Here is a 17,959-nt window from a genome sequence, read left to right on the forward strand (position 1 = left end):
GCGAGGAGCCCTCCCTCCCTGGAGGAAGTGAAGAGACAAGCGGGGAGAGAGACGCAGGAGGAGAAGGCAGCAATTGGGCAGGTCAGGCCGGCTGGTTCCTGCAGCCCTTCCACCGCAAGCCCAGGGGCTTTCCGAGCTCTGGGACCCGCCGCCGGAGGCAGGGATGGCTGGCTCGCGGAGCGGTGTATTTACGAAGCAGAAGCCGCCAAGCAAACCGCACCAGGTGGCTGCCGCCACCGCTCTGGCCGCAGGGCGAGCACACGCCGGTGCTCACCCCCAGGTTCCCGCTGCCGCGGGCGCTGCAGACGCTGCCCGTCGCCGGCCGGGAGCCGGACACGCAGAGGTCCCCGCAGACGACCCCGCCCCGGGAGCTGCTGACACCTGCGGGGGGCCGGGGAGGGGAGAGAACAGGGCTGAGTCGCCTCGCAAGGTCCTCACCAGCGGCTCCTGCCTAAGGGCCAGAGTCCCCCCACCCCCTCTTCTCTTCCTCAGAGCTCCTTCCCTCTATTTCTATTCCCCCTTCCCCCTCAAACAACCTCACACCTGGGCACTTCTTCCAGTAGTCTAACCTCAAGCATCCCTGATAAACTGTTAGCCCAGGCCCTCCCTATAGGCTGAAATAGCTATTTAAGTTATCATAATCATTCACTGCCACATCCCCCTCCTTCCTTTCAGGGTCTTAAACTGTGCCCCCGTCCCCCCCACCCCGGCCCCCGCCTCCTGCCTTTGTAAATAAAATTTTATTGGAACCCAACCACACCTATTCCTGAAGTATTGCTATGGCTGTGGCTGCTTTCACATTACAACAAGCTAAGCAGTTGAGCAGAGACTGCGTGACCCGCAAGCCTAAAATATTTACTATTTGGCCCTTTAAGAAAAAGACGGACCACCAGGAGCCCCAAGCTCGTATTTCAGAACCCACAGTATAGATAACTTACAGACATTTACAGCACCAATGCCCTTAAACAACCTTGTGGGGAGAGAAAAGAGTCAAAAATTAGTTGGGGGGAGCAGAACTTGCAAATTCCCTCCTCCAAGTAATCATGATGCAAATTAGATGCAAATAATATGCAAACATGCTCCTAGCCAGCTTGGAGGATGAAGATACATCATCCCCACAGATGTGGTCCTCACCCCTGCCCCTCGCCCTCCAGCAGGCGCCTGTAGGTGGCGATCTCGATGTCCAGGCCCAGTTTGGAGTTCATCACCTCCTGGTACTCCTTGAGCAGGCAGGCCATGTCCCGCTTGGCCTTCTGCAGGGCCTCCTCCAGCCCGGCCAGCTTGCAGCAGGCATCATTAAGGGCCGCCTCGCCCTGCTGCTCCGCCTCGGGCATGGCAGCCTCCAGCTTGGAGTTCTGGGGGACAGGGGAGGGTTATTAAGGCTCCTTCTTCTGGATTTAGGGTCAGAGACCAGGTATCCACTGACCATTGACTATCAGAGGAAGAAGGGGCCTTACTCGTTTGTTAGGTCAGGGGTTGCAAATTAGTGCTCTTGGGGAATGTTGGCACAGTGTCCTTAATTTTTGAAATTTAATGTAAAAATCCAAATTCCTGGCTTCTCTTGAAAAGCCAGAGAATCCGGCCACACTGTACCTGCATTTCTGTAGGGCCTGCCTCAGTTGGATCTGATCAGCTCTGCCCGTTTGTTTTGTTTTCCAGTTCACCACACCCTAGTGCCTTCAGTACAGCCTGCTTCACTCACTTACTAACATCTGGGGTCATCTAAGTGTGTGGTCAGTGATCTAGAGCAATGGGCCAGAGAGGTGAAATGGCTTCCCCCAAATCACATGGTGAGCTAGTGGCAGGGCTGGTTGGAGAGCCCAGGTTTCCTGCCTCTCAGACTGGTGCTATTTCCTCTGCCCCATTCTGCCCCTGGGACCATGAGAGCCCTGGTCATTCCGTTCCCCTCCATAGCCCTCCCCCTGCGCCCCCCATTCAGCGGGGACGGAGAGCGTTCTCCGTGGAGAAGACTTGCCTGAAGTTTGACGTTGCTTCTTCCCCCACACTCTGGCAAGGTGTCTGACTTAAATCTCCCTGCTCGTTGATCTCCTCCTTGGTGCGGCTCAGGGTCTCCCCAGGCTGGATCACCGTGGCCTTGATCTCCTCGCACTGGGGGAAAGCACAGATGCTCATGGGACACAGGGTATGCCACCCCATTGAGCCCCACAGTGTGCACATCGGCCACCCCATCCTGAGAGCTGCCTGCCCTTCCCTTACCCATCCCACCTAGACAAAGACCAAAGCCCTTTTAGCATCCCTCCTGCTAATACTTTCAGCTTTTAGCATCCCTGTTCTGGGAAGGGGGCACTGGACCACTCACCTTGCTGAGGTACCAGGACTCAGTCTCAGCCTGGCTGCGGCTGGCCATGTCATCCTACTGAGCCTTGATCTCGGCGACAATGCAGTCCATGTTCAGGTCCCGGCTGTTGTCCATCTTGACGATGACTGAGGTGCCTGAGATGTGGGCGTGGAGGACCTGGAGCTCCTGCGGGGAAGTGGGGGAGTGGTAAGAGCTTCCTGGACCATAGTCCCACTCCCCGAAGCCCTCTTTCTCATGGTCCTTCCCTGTCCCCTGCCCTTGTTTCTTCCACAGCCTCGCTGTCTGAAGCCCCAGTACAAAGGTGACATCTCCCTTTCGACCCTGGAACCTCTCAGTGCTCCTCAGGACCAAAGTCCCAAGGCTGAGAGGAGCCCAGCTCTGAGGCTTACTGCCTGATTTCAGTCAGGGCCTCTGAAATGAGGCAGCAACTTACAATTTGTGCCTGATTTGTGAATATACAATTTGTGATAATTATCACCACAGTAGCCAGGGACAACAGCTTGTTTGGGTTTGGCAGATAAGACAAGAAGCTATACTTTTTCATCTTCTGACAGTAAACCTGCCTCGGGTCCCTCGACTCTGCCCTGTGCTCCCCTCACCCAGGGGTTTCAGAAGCCAAGTGGTGGAAAGTCCTTTCCAATGTCCAAATACCATCCTCCTTGCTGCCCCACTGCTCTGTGGCCCCTCACCTCTTTAAACAGCTGCTGCAGGAAGTCGATCTCCTGGGTCAGGGCCTCCGCATTGGCCTCCAGGTTTGACTTTTGCAGGTAGCCGCAGTCCACAACCTAAAGGGAGAGGGTGGCACAGGAGTCTCACTGGGGAGACAGCACAGAGCTCTCCCCACCAGGGAGGGGCACCCCATCAGGCTGGGCACACTCCCTGGGCCCTCCTTAGCTGCTCATTCCAGTGCCTGGTGTCATGGTATTGATGAAGTCCTTTACTCAGTTCAAGGGGTCAGAAGCAGGTCTGGGTAAGGGAGGGGGTCCTGAGGTTTTCAGGCATTTCCTCTGGTACCCACTAGGATGATCGCTCTAGAATGCACAGCTTGCACTATTGTGAAACTTAGGATCTGGAGTAAAATGGCTGGTTTTTTTGTTTTGGTTTTTTTTTTTTGCGGTATGCAGGCCTCTCACTGTTGTGGCCTCTCCCGTTGCAGAGCACAGGCTCTGGACGCGCAGGCTCAGCGGCCATGGCTCACGGGCCCAGCCGCTCCGCAGCATGTGGGATCTTCCCGGACTGGGGCACGAACCCATGTCCCCTGCATCGGCAGGCGGACTCTCAACCACTGCGCCACCAGGGAAGCCCTATAAAATATATTCCTTATTTTGAGTTGTGGTTACCAAAAAAAGTTTGACAGCCAGTACCCTGAAGAACCTCTTGCCAAAGTACACCAGCAAATATGTACCCCAAAGTTCGGGGCAGCATTGTTTGTTATAACCAAAAAAAAAAAAGCACACGTATGTATACCCCTAGGAGAATGGAGAATAATAATACACTGGAATACTCTACAGCACTGAAAAATAAAGAAAGCTACATGCATCAAAATGGATGGATCTCACAAATAGAATGTTGAGGGGGGAAAAGCAAGTCATAGGAGCGAACATGTAATTCTATTTATAGAAAGCTTAAAGGCAGGCAAAACTAAACAATTGCTTAGGGACTCATACTCATATGAGGCAACAATAAAGAAAATCAAAGGAGTGCTTAACACAAAAACCCAAGATAGTGGTTACCTTGGAGATTGGATGGGGTCAGAGGGGGAGGATGCTGTGCTCAGGAAGGGTCCCACAGGGGGCTCTGAAGGTACTGCTGGGTACACAAGGATTTGTTTTTATTACTGTTGCTATTTAAATCATTAAACGTATGTTGTATATACTCTTGCATGTATGAGAAATTTATAAAACAAAAGAAAATGCCGATCAACTTGTGTTCTCTGATCCCTGTTACTCCTTCAGTTTAGAGTCTTGTCTTACCCCAGATTCCTTACCTAGTCGTGGAAATGGAATCCCCAGCCTCAGTCTCTCTGCCTCCTATCTGTCTTCCACGCTGCTGCCAGACAGGCCTTCCAAATTGCATCATACACCATGCTGCTGGCCTGCTCAAGCACCTTCTGTGGCTCCCATCGCCCACTCCATAAGCCTGAAGTCCTCAGCTCCACACGTTTCCCCCACTTGAAGCACCTTTCCTTCCCCCTCCCCCTCCCCCTCCCCCTCTTTCCTTCAAGTCCCTTTCCAGCCCAGAGACCACCACGTTCCCATCTGGGTTCACAGGATGGCTGCTTCCACACCCCCGTCAGAACTCTGCAGTTGTAACAAGATGAGGTCACAAAGCCCCCAGGAAGGAGAGGTGAGCATTCTGGAAGCTCTTTGGGCTAGAGCTGAGGTTCGGTGCCCAGGGAAGGCTTGGAGGAGGTGACAGCTCTGTTCATCATGGTGAGACTTGTCCACACGGCTCATTAGCTCACACAGGATGAGACGTCTTGGACTCCAGATCTGTTGGACCCAGCCAGGCACAAGCTTGTCTGCTGTGTCTTCGTCTTTTGGGAATGAGAGCAGGAAAGTGTAGGCAGTAGGAATAGGGCAGAGATTGGTGGGAGATGGAGTTTTGCAGTCTCTTTATATCCATTCCCCCCCCCACCCCACCCCATCTGCCTTGGAAGGAAATTTGCAGTGGGCTGGCGTGAACAGTTCCTATTCTCTGGGTTGAAGGATGTGTGTGACTTTATCTGTCCCTCAGGGTATAGAGCAAAATGCATGGGCTTAAGATGAAGCCTGGCTTAGCCATTGACCGGCAGGGTCACTCATGTCCCTCTGGGTCCCTCTGCCTTGCACAGTGGATGAGCAGCAGCTTTTGCCCAAGGAAAGGTAATGGAGAGAGTAACATCTACGTGGCCTACTTTACAGGTGGTCATGAGCCCCAGTGAGGTGGTGGAGGCATCGTGAAAGCGTCGGTCCCTGTGCCCGGCTGGTTACGTGTTGGCGTGTGCAGAGAGGATGCGGGAAGGGAAAAGGCCCACTGATTTTGTCCCTTGTAGTCCCATAGTGTTGTCCCAGAGTGGCCTTGGGTTTGGGGAAGGAGCTGGAATCTGGATCTCCTGTCACTGATTAATAGCCTTCATCAAGTTAGGGAAGTTTCCTCATATTCTTAGCTTTTAAAAAGTATTTTTAAAATTAGAAATTATTGTTGAGTTTTATTAAACGCCTTTTGTATTCATTTAGATGATCCTATGTAGCGAAGGAAGATAATTGATCTCCTAGAGTTAACTACCCTTATTCCTGGGATCAACCCTGTGTGATCTCAGTTCAAAGACTCAACAGACTGCCGCCCTGCGTTGTTGCCCTTTGTGGCCGAGTTCACGCTACCTTTGGCATCTCCAGGCCTGGTGGCTCACCCACCACTGTGCCAGCCAAGTGCATTTCATTCTCTCAGCAACCTTTGGGGTTAGGAAAGATGATCATCCCCATCTTACAGATGGAGAGATGGAGGCCCAGAGGAGTTAAATGATCGGTCTTCCTGGCCTCAGTCGAGTACCCTTGCTGCTCTCCTCATCTCCCTGATCCTCTCCCATGCTTGGTGCCCCGACTCCACAATGTGAGGAGATAAAGATAACGGTGCAGAAACACAGGCAGAGCTTGCGCCACAGCAAGGAGGAGCTGAACAGGCTTAACTAGGCCATCCAGTGGCCGACAGTGGAGGTGAACAGCACCAAGAGCCAGGTGAGGGGTGGGAGTGGGGGCAGCCGGGTGGTGATGGTGGAAGGGCATTGACTATTTAGGACAACTAGGTCTTCACACGGTCTGGACTCCAGACAAGGCCTGCTTCTGAGCTGTGTGGTGTCACAGCACAGAGGGCTGGTTAGAACAGTTTCATGTTCTGGAACTCTCTGAGGGCTCTGTCCTCAGAATTCCATTGGAGGGTGGAGGGGACACATTGGTTGCCAGGAGACCTGGAATTAATCCTATCTTTTAAAAGAGCCAGTGTCTTTTCAGACCGCTCACTTCTGATCTCTCAATATTATCAATTTATTTCTATCACACTTAGAGGTGGGGATGGGCACTTCCATTTCTGCTATAGTTTCCTGGGCCCGGCACTGGAAGTTTAGAGATTCACTCTGCTGTACAGATGTATGTTCAGGGACTTGCCTTGGCCTATAGTGAAGCTGAGGGGCCATCTCTCCACTCCCACCAGCACTTGTAATATCTTCATCAGTGTGGCGGGGATGGTTTCCTGCGTGAAGGAGCTTGATGGCCTGGAAGACGTGGGGTTTTCTTTCTGTGCTTGCAATCTCTGATCATATAAGTGTAATGAGAGGCTGCCCATGGCCCTGATCCCAGGAGGGATTTCTACTTTGTATTCTGCAAAAGAATACTACTGATGATAAATGAATATTGTGATTATTTCGTGGCAGGCACTAAGTATTTTATGTATACGAAATTCCTTAATCCTCCCAACAACCCTAGGAGGTAAAAGAAAAATGCTCTTTTTCTCATTTTCACTTTAGACCTATAGAAACGGAGGCACAGAGAGGGTAAGTAAATGGCCCGAAGTCACTCAGCTAGGAACAGAGTTCAGTTTTGGACCCATGCAGTTTGGCTCCAGGGTCTGTGTGCTCACCTCTACACCACATCATCTTCTTGCCACGTGCTGTTTTCTAGCTTTGAGGCAATTTATCAGCTATGGAAGGTCTCCAAACCCCAAAAGGACTCCATTAAAAAAAGACAGCCATATCAAAGGCTTTTTGAAAGTTTAAGTCATGTTCATGTATTCACCCCTTAAAGAATTCTTGTAAGTTACTCAGGCTTGAGTCTTCCCCACCAAAGCCAGGAGTGATGTTTCCTTAAGCTTTGAGTGACTGGTGCATCTACCCATAGGTTTACAGATGTGCACAGATATGTTCTCTGGGAGGCAGCTGTGGTTTAGTGAAATGAGCACTAAACATGCTCACGGGGTTCAAACCCCAGCTGTGCCACCGAACTCAGGGTGGGACCCTGCCCTGGCTACCGCGGGTCCCTGAGCTCTGCAAGAGATACTGTGAAGGTGGTATGGATAACATTACAGGATGGAGCGGCGCAGCACAATCCTTGGCTAAATCTGAGAGTGCTGTGAGCCCAGGGACAAAAGACTGTAGTGGAGACCCCACATCTAGGGCTTTTCTGCTCCATGTGACTTTGGGGACCCTCCCAAACCTCGACCCCTGAGGAAGATAGCAGGAGTGCAGACAAGGCCCAGCGTTGGCTATACTGATTTATTGGAAACACAGATCAAGAAGGAGAGGAACACGGCAGAGAAGGAAGGGGTGATGCTGGGACAGAGTGGGAGCGTTGGCCATTGGCCCCATAGCAGCCCAGGTCCTAATCCTGGTCCCCCCTGCCCCGGAGTCCCCTTCCTGTGGTGGCCAAAGAGACTTCTTTCTAGGGTAGCCTTTCCCAGCGTGGGCGGCAGAGCCCGGGAAGAGGGGATCACACACAGGCTTGGGATGCTAGGAGTGGGATGGACCTTTCAAAGAGCCAGCGAAGTAGCCTAGGGCTTGCTCCGCCCAGAGGTGGGCGGGGCGGGGCCAGGCAAGGCGGGCCCTGCCGGGCTGCGCGGGAGGGTTGCCCGGCCCGGGCCTGAGTTGGGGCGCTTAACATTTGCGGCAGCTGCTGGCGCGGGAGCCCACGCCGCAAGACGTGACGGAGCTGCAGGGGCCGCAGGGCCCACACAGGCCGGTGCTCACCGCCAGGTTCCCGCTGCAGGGGCCGCTGCAGACGCTGCCAGTCACCGGCCGGGAGCCGGACACGCAGAGGTCCCCGCAGACGACCCCGCCCCGGGAGCTGCTGACACCTGCGAACCCCAAAGGCTTAGTTAAAATTCTGGGGGGCCAAGTCTCCCGCATCCCCGACGATGCACCTCTCCAAGCATCTTTACTTAACAACTCTAGTCCCAACGAAGTGGTCCTTGCTTCTTGTCTAACCCAAATCCCTCCTCCTGTGATGCCAGCCCACTCTTATATTTAGGTCCAGTGGAACTCCTCCTTCCATCCCTTACAGGAAGAGAGTAAATTCATCCACACAGGGCCTAGGTTACTCACAGACATTCACGGCCCCAACGCCTTCACACAGTCTGAGAGGGAAGAGGAAAAAAGCAACATTAGCGACTGAGCCAGAGTTGCCGACAGAGCTCTACAAATTCCTGGGGTGGGGTTCACAAGTGGTCGGGAAGGAGGGGGCAGAGGGTCAGAAGTAATAGTCCTCACAAACCGCCCCCCACCCCAAAGTGATAAATGATAGGTTTGTCCCAGATCCCTGGCCATTGCTCAGCCAGGATCAAGGGTGGTGCTTGTGGAAAGGGTGGGAATGGGCAGCTCAGGGCCAGGCTGGGATGGGCCCCACCTGTGCTCCTCGCCCTCCAGCAGGCGCCTGTAGGTGGCGATCTCGATGTCCAGGCCCAGCTTGGAGTTCATCACCTCCTGGTACTCCTTGAGCAGGCAGGCCATGTCCCGCTTGGCCTTCTGCAGGGCCTCCTCCAGCCCGGCCAGCTTGCAGCGGGCATCATTAAGGGCCGCCTCGCCCTGCTGCTCCGCCTGGGTCACAGTGGCCTCCAACTTGGAGTTCTAAAGGCCCAGAAGAGAACAAGGTGAGTTATGGTCCCTGGGTCTCTGTGTCCACTTCCTGGACGCATCCAGTCTCTCCTGGCCAGCTGGGATCACCCCAGGAACAGGTCTCTCCTCTTCATCATCTGGGTTTCCTTAAGTGACCACAACCTGGGACTCAGGTCATCCAGATGGGCTGGAGAATGAAAGGTGAGATCCAGTTGGGTGCACACACTGCCTGTGGCACCCTGGGTGGGCCTCAAACGACCCCTACCTGGCACTTGGCATTCTCGACCTCGGCCGTCAGCCTCTGGATCACGCAGTTCAGCTCGTTGATCTCCTCCTTGGTGCGGCGCAGGGTCTCCCCATGCCGGAGCACCGTGGCCTTCATCTCCTCACACTGGAGGGAAGCAGAGAGGCTCATGAAACTCAGGATGGGACATCCCACCCACTCAGGACACCACAGATGATTTGCAAATTGTACAGTACTCAGCCTGTGCAACCATACGTGGCAGCCACGTCCTGCTACTATAACCTGAGAGGGGTCTGCACTTCTTTCACCACCTCTAGGAATCAGAGTCCCCAGACAAAAGAAGCCTTGTTAATATATACCACCCATCCCTCCCACCATGCCTAGGAGGCAGGTGCCCTGAGACACTCACGTTGCTGCGGTACCAGCTCTCAGCCTCGGCCCGACTGCGGCCGGCAATGTCGTCATAGTTCGCCTTGATTTCGGCCACAATGCTGTCCATATTTAGGTCCCGGCTGTTGTCCATCTTGATGATGACCGAGGCGTCTGAGATGTGAGTGTGGAGAACTCGGATCTCCTGCAGATGGTGGGGTGGGAGGATGCGTGTGGTTTATACCATCCCCTCCCTCACCACAGTGTGTACCCAACCTTCTCAGCCCTCCTTGGTCTCTAGCCCCCGCCCTCTCTGACAGACTCACGGACTGCAGCTCCTGCCCCAATCCCTGTCCCACTCTGATCCCAGACCAACGCCCTCTCTTCCAGGCCAGCTGCTGGTTTTCTGCCTGGACCACAGCCCCTCACCTCCTCATACAGTCGCCGCAGGAAGTCGATCTCCTGAATCAGGGCCTCTGAGTTGGCCTCCAGGTCTGACTTGCAGAGGTAGGCGCAGTCCACATCCTGGGAAGGTGGGGAATCTTTGAGTTCAGAGGACCTGTGGTGATCACCACCCCACACTCCTCTCTCCCTTCACCCATTACATGGAGGTGAGGGGGAAAGGATTCCCAGTGCTACTGTTCCCATGCCATCTCCGTACCCTCTGCCCTTCCCCAGAGGCACCTCACAACCTCCTCCCCTTCTAAGAACAAACGCCTCGTGCCTTGGAGATGGGTCACCAGCCTTTCACTCCTCCTACCTGAGACCTCTTACCTCCCAGCTCTCCTTCTTACCCTCCCCTGTACCAGGAAGCCTGCCAGACTGGCTCCCTCACTCAGCCACCTTGACACTTCCCTGGCCCCCAGCAGTCCTCCAAGACTCCACCTGGCCTCTCCTGGCTCTGCTCCATCCTCCCCGAGATCCTGAGACTGTGCCCCTCTTCCTAATCAGACTTCCTGCAGCAGTAGACAGGACACCGTCCCTCAACAGCGAGACTGGAGCTGCCATGCCTCCATGGGACCCCAGCCACAGACCACCACCTCTGGAGCAGCACAGAACATGCAGAGCTCAACTCAGCCATCCCGCTGCTTCAGGGCAGGGTGCTAGTGGATGCTCCAAGGTTAGTGCCCTTCTCAGAGCCCTACATGGGCCTTTCATGACCTAATCTCTGGGAATTTCCCATCCTGACTTGGCAAGGTCGCTGCACCCCGCACTGAGGTTGAGACCATGGGTCTCCCCAGCAAGAGTCTGTCATTCTGAGATCCCTTGTGTCTCTGCTTCCCGATCCCACGTGACTCACCTTCTTCAGAGCCACAAACTCATTCTCCGCTGTCACTCTCAGAGCGACTTCCGCCTCGTACCTGAGGCAGAAGAGGGCAGAAAGGGAGGTCATGGCAGGGCAGGTCTCCCCAGAACCCCCTCCACTTCATACCAGTGAAGGAGGCAATGTTAGGGACCTGCCAACACAGCCCGCCCCCTGGCAGCCCTGCTGGGGTCCGCTGTGGTTGGATTTGTGATGTGTTTGTGATTCTCTCTCCCCTTTTCATTGAGGGGTCCAGGGGGCCACTCTTCTGGGACCTCACAGCCCTGTTCCCAAAGCTGCTCTGAGGTCCCGTCTGGAGAATAAGGACTCACCACCAGCCCCATGCTAGGAGAGAACAGCAGCACGTGTGGGGCACTGCAGCCTCCGCTCTCCTGGGTGTCCATCCTAGCTCAGCTGCGGGAGGGCCCATGAGTCCCAGAGGCCCTCAGCACTCTATACCCTAGATGGTGGGACACCAGCAGCCCCAGGACCTGGCAGCCCTGAGCGACACTGGGACTCATATCACGTCCAGGTGCTACAGGTGGGAGCCTGAGAGGCCGGGAGGAGATGGCTTGGGAGACTGCAGAAGCCCCCTCCCCACAGACCGCAGGGCACAGCTGCTGGGTGATCAGGCTCCAGGAAGTGAAGGCTGAAGGAGCAGAGAGACCTCCTGGGGAATCACAGCCCTACTCTTAGGCATCTGATCGATGACTGCCTGATGTGAAATCCTGCTGCACAGCGCCCACCTGCCCTGCAAGGTCACTGGCCCTTCTCGGAAAGTCTTCTCCAGTCTCATCCAGTAGGCTTTAACTCAAGTCCATCCCTGTGCCCAACATCACCCCTGACCGCACTCACTTCTGCTTGTAGCCCTCCAGCACCTCCTGCATGTGGCTGAGCTCCGAGGCCAGCCTCCTGCTCTCGGCCTCCACGCACTCGGCCTCCCGCCTCAGCGTCTGGATGTAGCCCTGGAACAGGGGCTCCAGGTTGCTCTCGCAGCACTGGCGGTTCTGGTAGAACTGCCACTTGGTCTCCAGCAGCTTGTTCTGCTGCTCCAGGAAGCGCACCTGCCATTTGGGGTGGGAGGACGGGTCAGATGGCTCCCACTGCCCCAAAGCCTACTTGGGGCATGTGGGGATGGGGGAAGGCGCTGATTGCTTTAAGGTAAACTCCCAAACCAGGAGCACAGCAGAGATTACACAGGGCGCTGTGGAAGACAAGGCGACTTCTGGATTTGGGGATTGGGATCTATGTTTGGATTTTCCAAGTTAGGGGTGAGAGCAAGGGGCTGGGAACGACCAGTCCCTGCTCAGGTGAACTGAGTTATCCTGACGTGCTGAGCCTAGGTGGCATGTGGTCAGCAGCCAAGTAGAGGACTTTTTGCCTCTGACTCCCCCATCAGTGCCCAGCCTGAATTGAGCATGGGTGGGTTCAGGAAAGGTGTGATCAAGGACACCCACCCCAAGGCTGACCTGTGGTCCTCTTCCTATATCTTATGTGCATTTCTTGTGTCTTGTTTGCATGTATGGCCTTCTTCCTCCGACATGCGGTTCCCAACCTGTCCTTGTCTGTCTGTGGGGACCCTGCCTGTCTGGACAGAGGTTGTGTATAATAACAATTGCCTCATCAGGAGCCCCTGCTCTAGACTCATCTCTCTGATCTTTCTGTGCCCTGGATATGTGTCCGTCTCCTCCATCAGACTCGGGGCTCACCCGGGCCACATCTCTCCTGCCCCCCGACTACCCCTTCAGTGCCTGCCCAGGAAGGGAGGGTTCAGGAAGGGTGTGATCAAGGACACCCACCTTGTCGATGAAGGCAGCGAACCTGTTGTTGAGACACTTGATCTGCTCCTTCTCCTCGTGCTTCACACACTGCACGTTGGGGTCGATCTCCAGGTTGAGGGGCGCGAGGAGCCTCTCGTTGACCGACACGTTGGTGATGCAGGGCGGGCTGGGGCCGCACACGCCGCCAGAGCGGTACCCGAAGCTGCGGCCGCAGGAGCCGGCGCGGAAGCCCTCGCAGAGGCTGCGGCTGCCGAAGCCCCCGGTGAGGCCGCGGTAGCAGGAGATGCCGCGGTAGGGGGCGGCCGTGATGCTGCAGCGGCTGGGGCGGGTCCCGCAGGCTGAGAAGCAGCTGAAGGCGCGGCCGCCGAATCCTGATCCGTAGGTCATGATGCTTCTGGAAGTTTGGCTTGCGTTGTACAGGATAGGAGAGCTGGAGTCTTGTGGAAACTCTAATGTCCTCCTGTAGGAGCCCGGGCCCTATTTATGCTCAGGTAGGAAGTGCTTGGCTATGCAGATGGGGTTTTGCAATTTGTGCTTTATGGGCTTGGGTGGCTAGCTGGGTCCAACGCCTCTCTAGAATGTGCTTTAATAGTGGAGTGGCCCGCACCCTCCTCTGTGTAAAGAATGCCAACCCCTGGGCTGTAGGGGAATTCAGCATGCTTCATCTTCAAAGTGCCTCGACAGCAGGGCATGCACACATCTGAGAGTACTGGAGAGAGAAGGGCAGGGGAGGGGAGGGAAGAATGGGGCCAAGAAAAGGGGAGGAGAAGGGAAGCCAGATGGGGCAGAAGCAGGCAAACTGTATGTGTGTAGGGTGTGAGTGGGGGACCCAGGAAAGACTGCGATATTTATGAATAACTTCTAGAAGTTTCCATCCCAGTAGTGGCCAAGGTCCTACTATAACATAAAGCTGTATTTCCCCCATCTGCAGAAAGTCCAGTTGGCTGCTGAAATACACCTGACTTCCTGTCATGGCAGCAGCCAGCAGATTATTAAATATTTGTGTTTTATGTCTTCTTCCACTTTTATTATGAGAGTTTTCAAACATATAGAAAAGTTGAAGGAATAGTACCTGTGTAACAAACACCCTGATGTGTTCCACCCAGGTACCCAGATTCAAGAGTTGTTAACATTGTGCCGTATCTGCTTTCACATTTGCCCAATTATTGGACGATTACAGAAAGCATAACAGGGAGCCCTTAAATACTTAGGCATATGCATTTCTTAAGAATAAGAACAGTACCATTTTCACATGCAAGAAAAAGAACGATAATTCCAAAGAATCATTTACTATCCATTCCATATTAAAATTTCCCAATTGCCCTGATAATTTTTAAAAATAGGTTTTCTTGATTTACCTTATCGCTCTATCTCTTGTATTTTCTGTACACTGAAAATTAACTCTTGAGCTAGGCTGTTCAGTATGGTAGCCAATAGACACAGGTGGTTATTTAAATTAGTTGAAATTAAATAAATTCAAAATCTAGTCCCTCAATTACATGCCACACATGACTACTGGCTACCTTATTGAACAGCACAGCTACAGAACAGTTCCACCATCACACCAGCTTCTATGAGATAGTGCTGGTCTGGAGGCTTGACTGGGTTTAACTGAAACATTTTTGGGCAGAATACGTCATAACTGATGCTTTATGACTCTTACTGTATCACCCCAGGAAGCACAAAATGTCAGGTTGTCCTGTTACTGGTGATGCTAAATCGGGTCACTTGAGTACATTTTCCCCTTTACAATTAGAAAGAATTCCATAGGGCAACATAGGTCCTACTTTCTTTTTATTGGCCACCTACTATGTGACCATCATTATAGGCCATAAATGATCTCTAATTCTCACATCAACCCTATGAAGTATGTATCATTATCCCCATTTTACAGATGAGGAAACTGAGGCTCAGAGAGGTTAAATAACTCAACCAAAGTCTCCCATCTATGTTTTTTTAAAGATTTTTTTAATGTGGACCATTTTTAAAGTCGTTACTGAATTTGTTACAATATTGCTTCTGGTTTTTTAAATATATATATATAGTTATTTATTTATCTATTTTTGGCTGTGTTGGGTCCTTGTTGCTGTGCGCGGGCTTTCTCTAGTTGCGGCGGGTGGAGGCTACTCTTCGTTGCGGTGCTCAGGCTTCTCTTGCGGTGCGGTGGCTTCTCTTGTTGCGGAGCAAGGGCTCTAGGCACAGGGGCTTCAGTAGTTGTGGCACGCAGACTCAGTAGTTGTGGCTCGCTGGCTCTAGAGTGCAGGCTCAGTAGTTGCGGCGCATGGGCTTAGTTGCTCTGCGGCATGTGGGATCTTCCCGGACCACCCCAAATCAAATCACATCAAAAGGATACAACTCCTGCTAGTGTTGGAGGGTCTTCTGCAGAGGTGGGGGGTGGCTGTGGCTCACCGGGGGAACAAGGACACTGGCAGCAGAAGTTCTGGGAAGTACTCCTTAGCGTGAGCCCTCCCAGAGTCTGCCATTAGCCCCACCAAAGAGCCGGGTAGGCTCCAGTCTCCCATCTATTAAGTAGTGAAGCTCAGGAGATGCAATGCCTTCTCACCTATAGGCTATGGCAACCCCTGGATTTCCTAATCCCTGCAAACTTTCAAGAGGGTGGAGAAGTTGTTAGAGAGAGGATATCTGTGGATATAGGATTGGGGAGAGTCAGTCTAAGGAAGGTGGGCAGAGTCAGAGGAGGCTGGAATGGTTGCAACCAGGAGGGCCAATGGGCATGTATGTGGCACAGGGCAATGAGAGGCTGGGGGCAGGGTGGAGATCTGCAGGACCGTGTGGCTGCGAACTGAAGGAAGGGGATGGAGAACAGCACTTTTAGTTATTTGTTTACCTCTGGTATATTGTAAGTACCTAGATAGGTTATACTGTGTTCTATGTACCCGTGAAGCACCCCATTCCAATAGAGCAGGTCTAGAAAAATGATACCATAAAGTACAGGGGTTTGCATTAAATGGAAGGGAAGAAAAGAGAAGTGAAACGCCGCAGCTAGCAGTCTTCCCCGTCCTCCCCCCCGCCCCCATAGCTGCTGTGTCTTAGGGGCAAAGGCAGGCAGATCAGCTTGGGGCAGGAGGGAGGTGAGGGGGTTGGTGGGCAAAGAGAATAGTGTGTCTGTGCAAAACATTCAGGAGTGGGGCTTGTGACAGGACTGACATGGGGGCACGGACTGTACCAGCCATCTTGCCATCCCAGAGGAGGGCGTCACTCCTGATACTTTATGTGCTTGGGGAGCTGGGCCAGCTCTTCTGAGGCCCTTTATGCCCTCATCCGCCACTCTGGGCACTGCCCACAAGGCAGCCGTGGTGCTCCCAGCCAGCTAGCTGGCCGGGTGTCCTGAGGAGAAGCGCTGTGAGTCAGGGTGCAGCTCACACACGCTTTGCCTTTTCTACCAGTGTAACTCCCTATAAAAATGCCACACGTAAACATGAGCTAATTACTAATGGCTGGTCTTTGCTAAGCAATTTGAAAGGAGCAGCAAGCAATTTAAAACAAGATATTAAAAAAAATTCAGATGTAACATTTCATTTAACGTCAGGTATTATTAATGGCTGCTAATTTTGAAGACCTAAAAAGACATTCAATCTGTAGGTTTTCTTAGCGTAAAAAAGCTTGTGGTGGGGGAAGAGAAGAGGGGAGGGGGGAAGAGTTGGCAGAATGACCACTCCGTGGTCTTGGCTCTGCCAATGGGAGCTTTATGGAAGTTAAAATTGCTTTTATGGTGAAATATCCCACCCCCAAAAAGAAAGTATAGGTGGTGTGCCTACCACCTGTAGGAAGAAATAGAACATATGTGTAACTTAGGGGCTTCCTCTGAGCCTCATTCTCACTGTACCCCCTTCCTTCCTGATCCAGGGATGGCTCCTCTCTAGGATTTTGTGTTGAATCATTCCCTTGCTTTTCTTTACAGTTTAAGGACCAAGGAATGCATCCCTAGACCATATATGATTTAGTTTTCCAGTTTTTGAACTTCATATAAATGGAATCATAATGTGTGTATTCCATTGTTCAATGTTGCTTCCTATATTGTGTTCATTTTCACTGTGGACTGTATTCTTTGTATGAATATGTCACAGTTTATTCATCTTTCCACCCTGGTAGCCTCATGGTTGCCCCCAGAGTTTGTATTATGAACAGAGCTGCCATGAACTTTCTTTTCCATGTCTTCTGGTGTATTTGTGCAAGAGATTTTCTAGGGTATGGGGTTATTTAAAAAAAAAAATTATTCAGGTAGCATATGCTTAGTGTAGAAAACTATTTTATGAATATTCTTCCAAACTTAATAACAACATCTTTTGATGTTCATCTTACTTCATAGTAGATACTATACGGATTGCCCAACTTTCATTAATGTGTTTAATTTTTACAATTACCCTCTGAGGCAGGTGTTATTATTCTAGTTTTACAGATGAGGACCCTGAGGCCTAGAGGGTTAAGAGATTGCTCAGGTTGTGTAGTTAGAGGCAGAGCTGGCACTCAGAGCTTGGTGTGTTTGATCCCAGTGGAAGGGATGAGTTTATCTCACTGCACTCCTATCCATCCACCATCTGTCATCACTAAAGTATCACATGGTAGATGGTGTTTGTATAGGACACAATCATACACACTCGCTAATCCCTCCCTCCAGTACCTCTTCAGGGTCCTTCAGTGTGCTCTCAGGGTTCAGGGCCAGAGGATGAACTCACCCTTATTTGATGTGAGCTTCCAGTTCTAAGAGAAAAGCTGAACATATACCTAGATCATGAACAAAAATGCAAACCCTGCCGCACACCAATGGGTACAAATGTTTCGTTCATGGCTATATTCCAAGGGCTTGGCACACAGTAGGTGCTCAATAAATATTTCTTGAGTGAATGATATGAATACCAGCTGCCTATTAAGTGCTGAGTAATGGAGCCATCAAAGCTTGATGGTTAATTATGCAAAGCTTTTTGGTAAGATGGGGTGGGGACCAGATGAAGCAGACCCGAGGGCAGCCATTCCTGGGGCTAGGGATGGGGTGGGGAGAGATCCTGGCTGGGGTCTGAAGGAAAGACGCAGTGAATAGATGTGTTCTTTACCTGAGTCCTTGACCTGAGTGATGATGGGGTGGTAGGGAAAAGCGACCAACAAGGGCAAGAATTCTGAACGCCATGGGTCAGAGTAGAGGTGGGGTAGGGTTGGGGAAAGAAAGAGAGAAGTGGATGGAAGGTAGATTTCTAGATAAAAGGAGGAAGAAAATGCTTGGTGTTAGACTATTACTCTCCAGGGTCCCTTGGAAGAAGGATGGAGACTGGCTGGGGGTTGAGGAGAATGGGAGGGAGGGGAGATTGGGGGAGACAGAGAGGAGGGGAGGGAAGTGGAGGACAGT

At 52.4% G+C, this 17,959-nt stretch overlaps 2 protein-coding genes across 2 annotated transcripts; both read right to left on the reverse strand.

The window, feature by feature from the left end:
* Nucleotides 1–82: 82 nt before the first annotated feature.
* On the reverse strand, nt 83–4,406 carry LOC113621249 (keratin, type II microfibrillar, component 7C-like). The gene is given in 7 exon segments (XM_027108202.1): nt 83–381; nt 939–970; nt 1,135–1,355; nt 1,972–2,109; nt 2,321–2,485; nt 3,010–3,105; nt 4,383–4,406. Coding segments are annotated over 7 exon segments (975 nt in total).
* A 3,139-nt stretch (nt 4,407–7,545) lies between these two features.
* LOC113620478 (keratin, type II cuticular Hb1) lies at nt 7,546–13,047 on the reverse strand. The gene is made up of 9 exons (XM_027106371.1): nt 12,616–13,047; nt 11,672–11,880; nt 10,814–10,874; nt 9,943–10,038; nt 9,554–9,718; nt 9,166–9,291; nt 8,692–8,912; nt 8,391–8,422; nt 7,546–8,143 (listed from the first exon to the last, which is right to left on the reverse strand). Exons 1-9 carry the CDS (start codon nt 12,982–12,984, stop codon nt 7,944–7,946), a joined length of 1,479 nt encoding a protein of 492 aa, XP_026962172.1. The 5' UTR covers nt 12,985–13,047; the 3' UTR covers nt 7,546–7,943.
* Nucleotides 13,048–17,959: the final 4,912 nt, after the last annotated feature.

Source organism: Aethalodelphis obliquidens, unplaced genomic scaffold (assembly GCF_003676395.1).
Source record: "Aethalodelphis obliquidens isolate GAN/ISIS:26980383/991018 unplaced genomic scaffold, ASM367639v1 scaffold8, whole genome shotgun sequence".
In the NCBI taxonomy this organism is placed as follows: domain Eukaryota; kingdom Metazoa; phylum Chordata; class Mammalia; order Artiodactyla; family Delphinidae; genus Aethalodelphis; species Aethalodelphis obliquidens.

Excerpts from the sequence above, each read along its gene's own strand:
- LOC113620478 (XM_027106371.1), bottom strand. The coding sequence starts at position 12,984 with ATGACCTACGGATCAGGATTCGGCGGCCGCGCCTTCAGCTGCTTCTCA. Across the intron at positions 9,292-9,553 it reads AGAGCTGGTACCGCAGCAAC|TGTGAGGAGATGAAGGCCAC; the intron begins GTGAGTGTCTCA and ends GCTTCCCTCCAG. Across the intron at positions 8,913-9,165 it reads TCGAGAATGCCAAGTGCCAG|AACTCCAAGTTGGAGGCCAC; the intron begins GTAGGGGTCGTT and ends CTGGGCCTTTAG.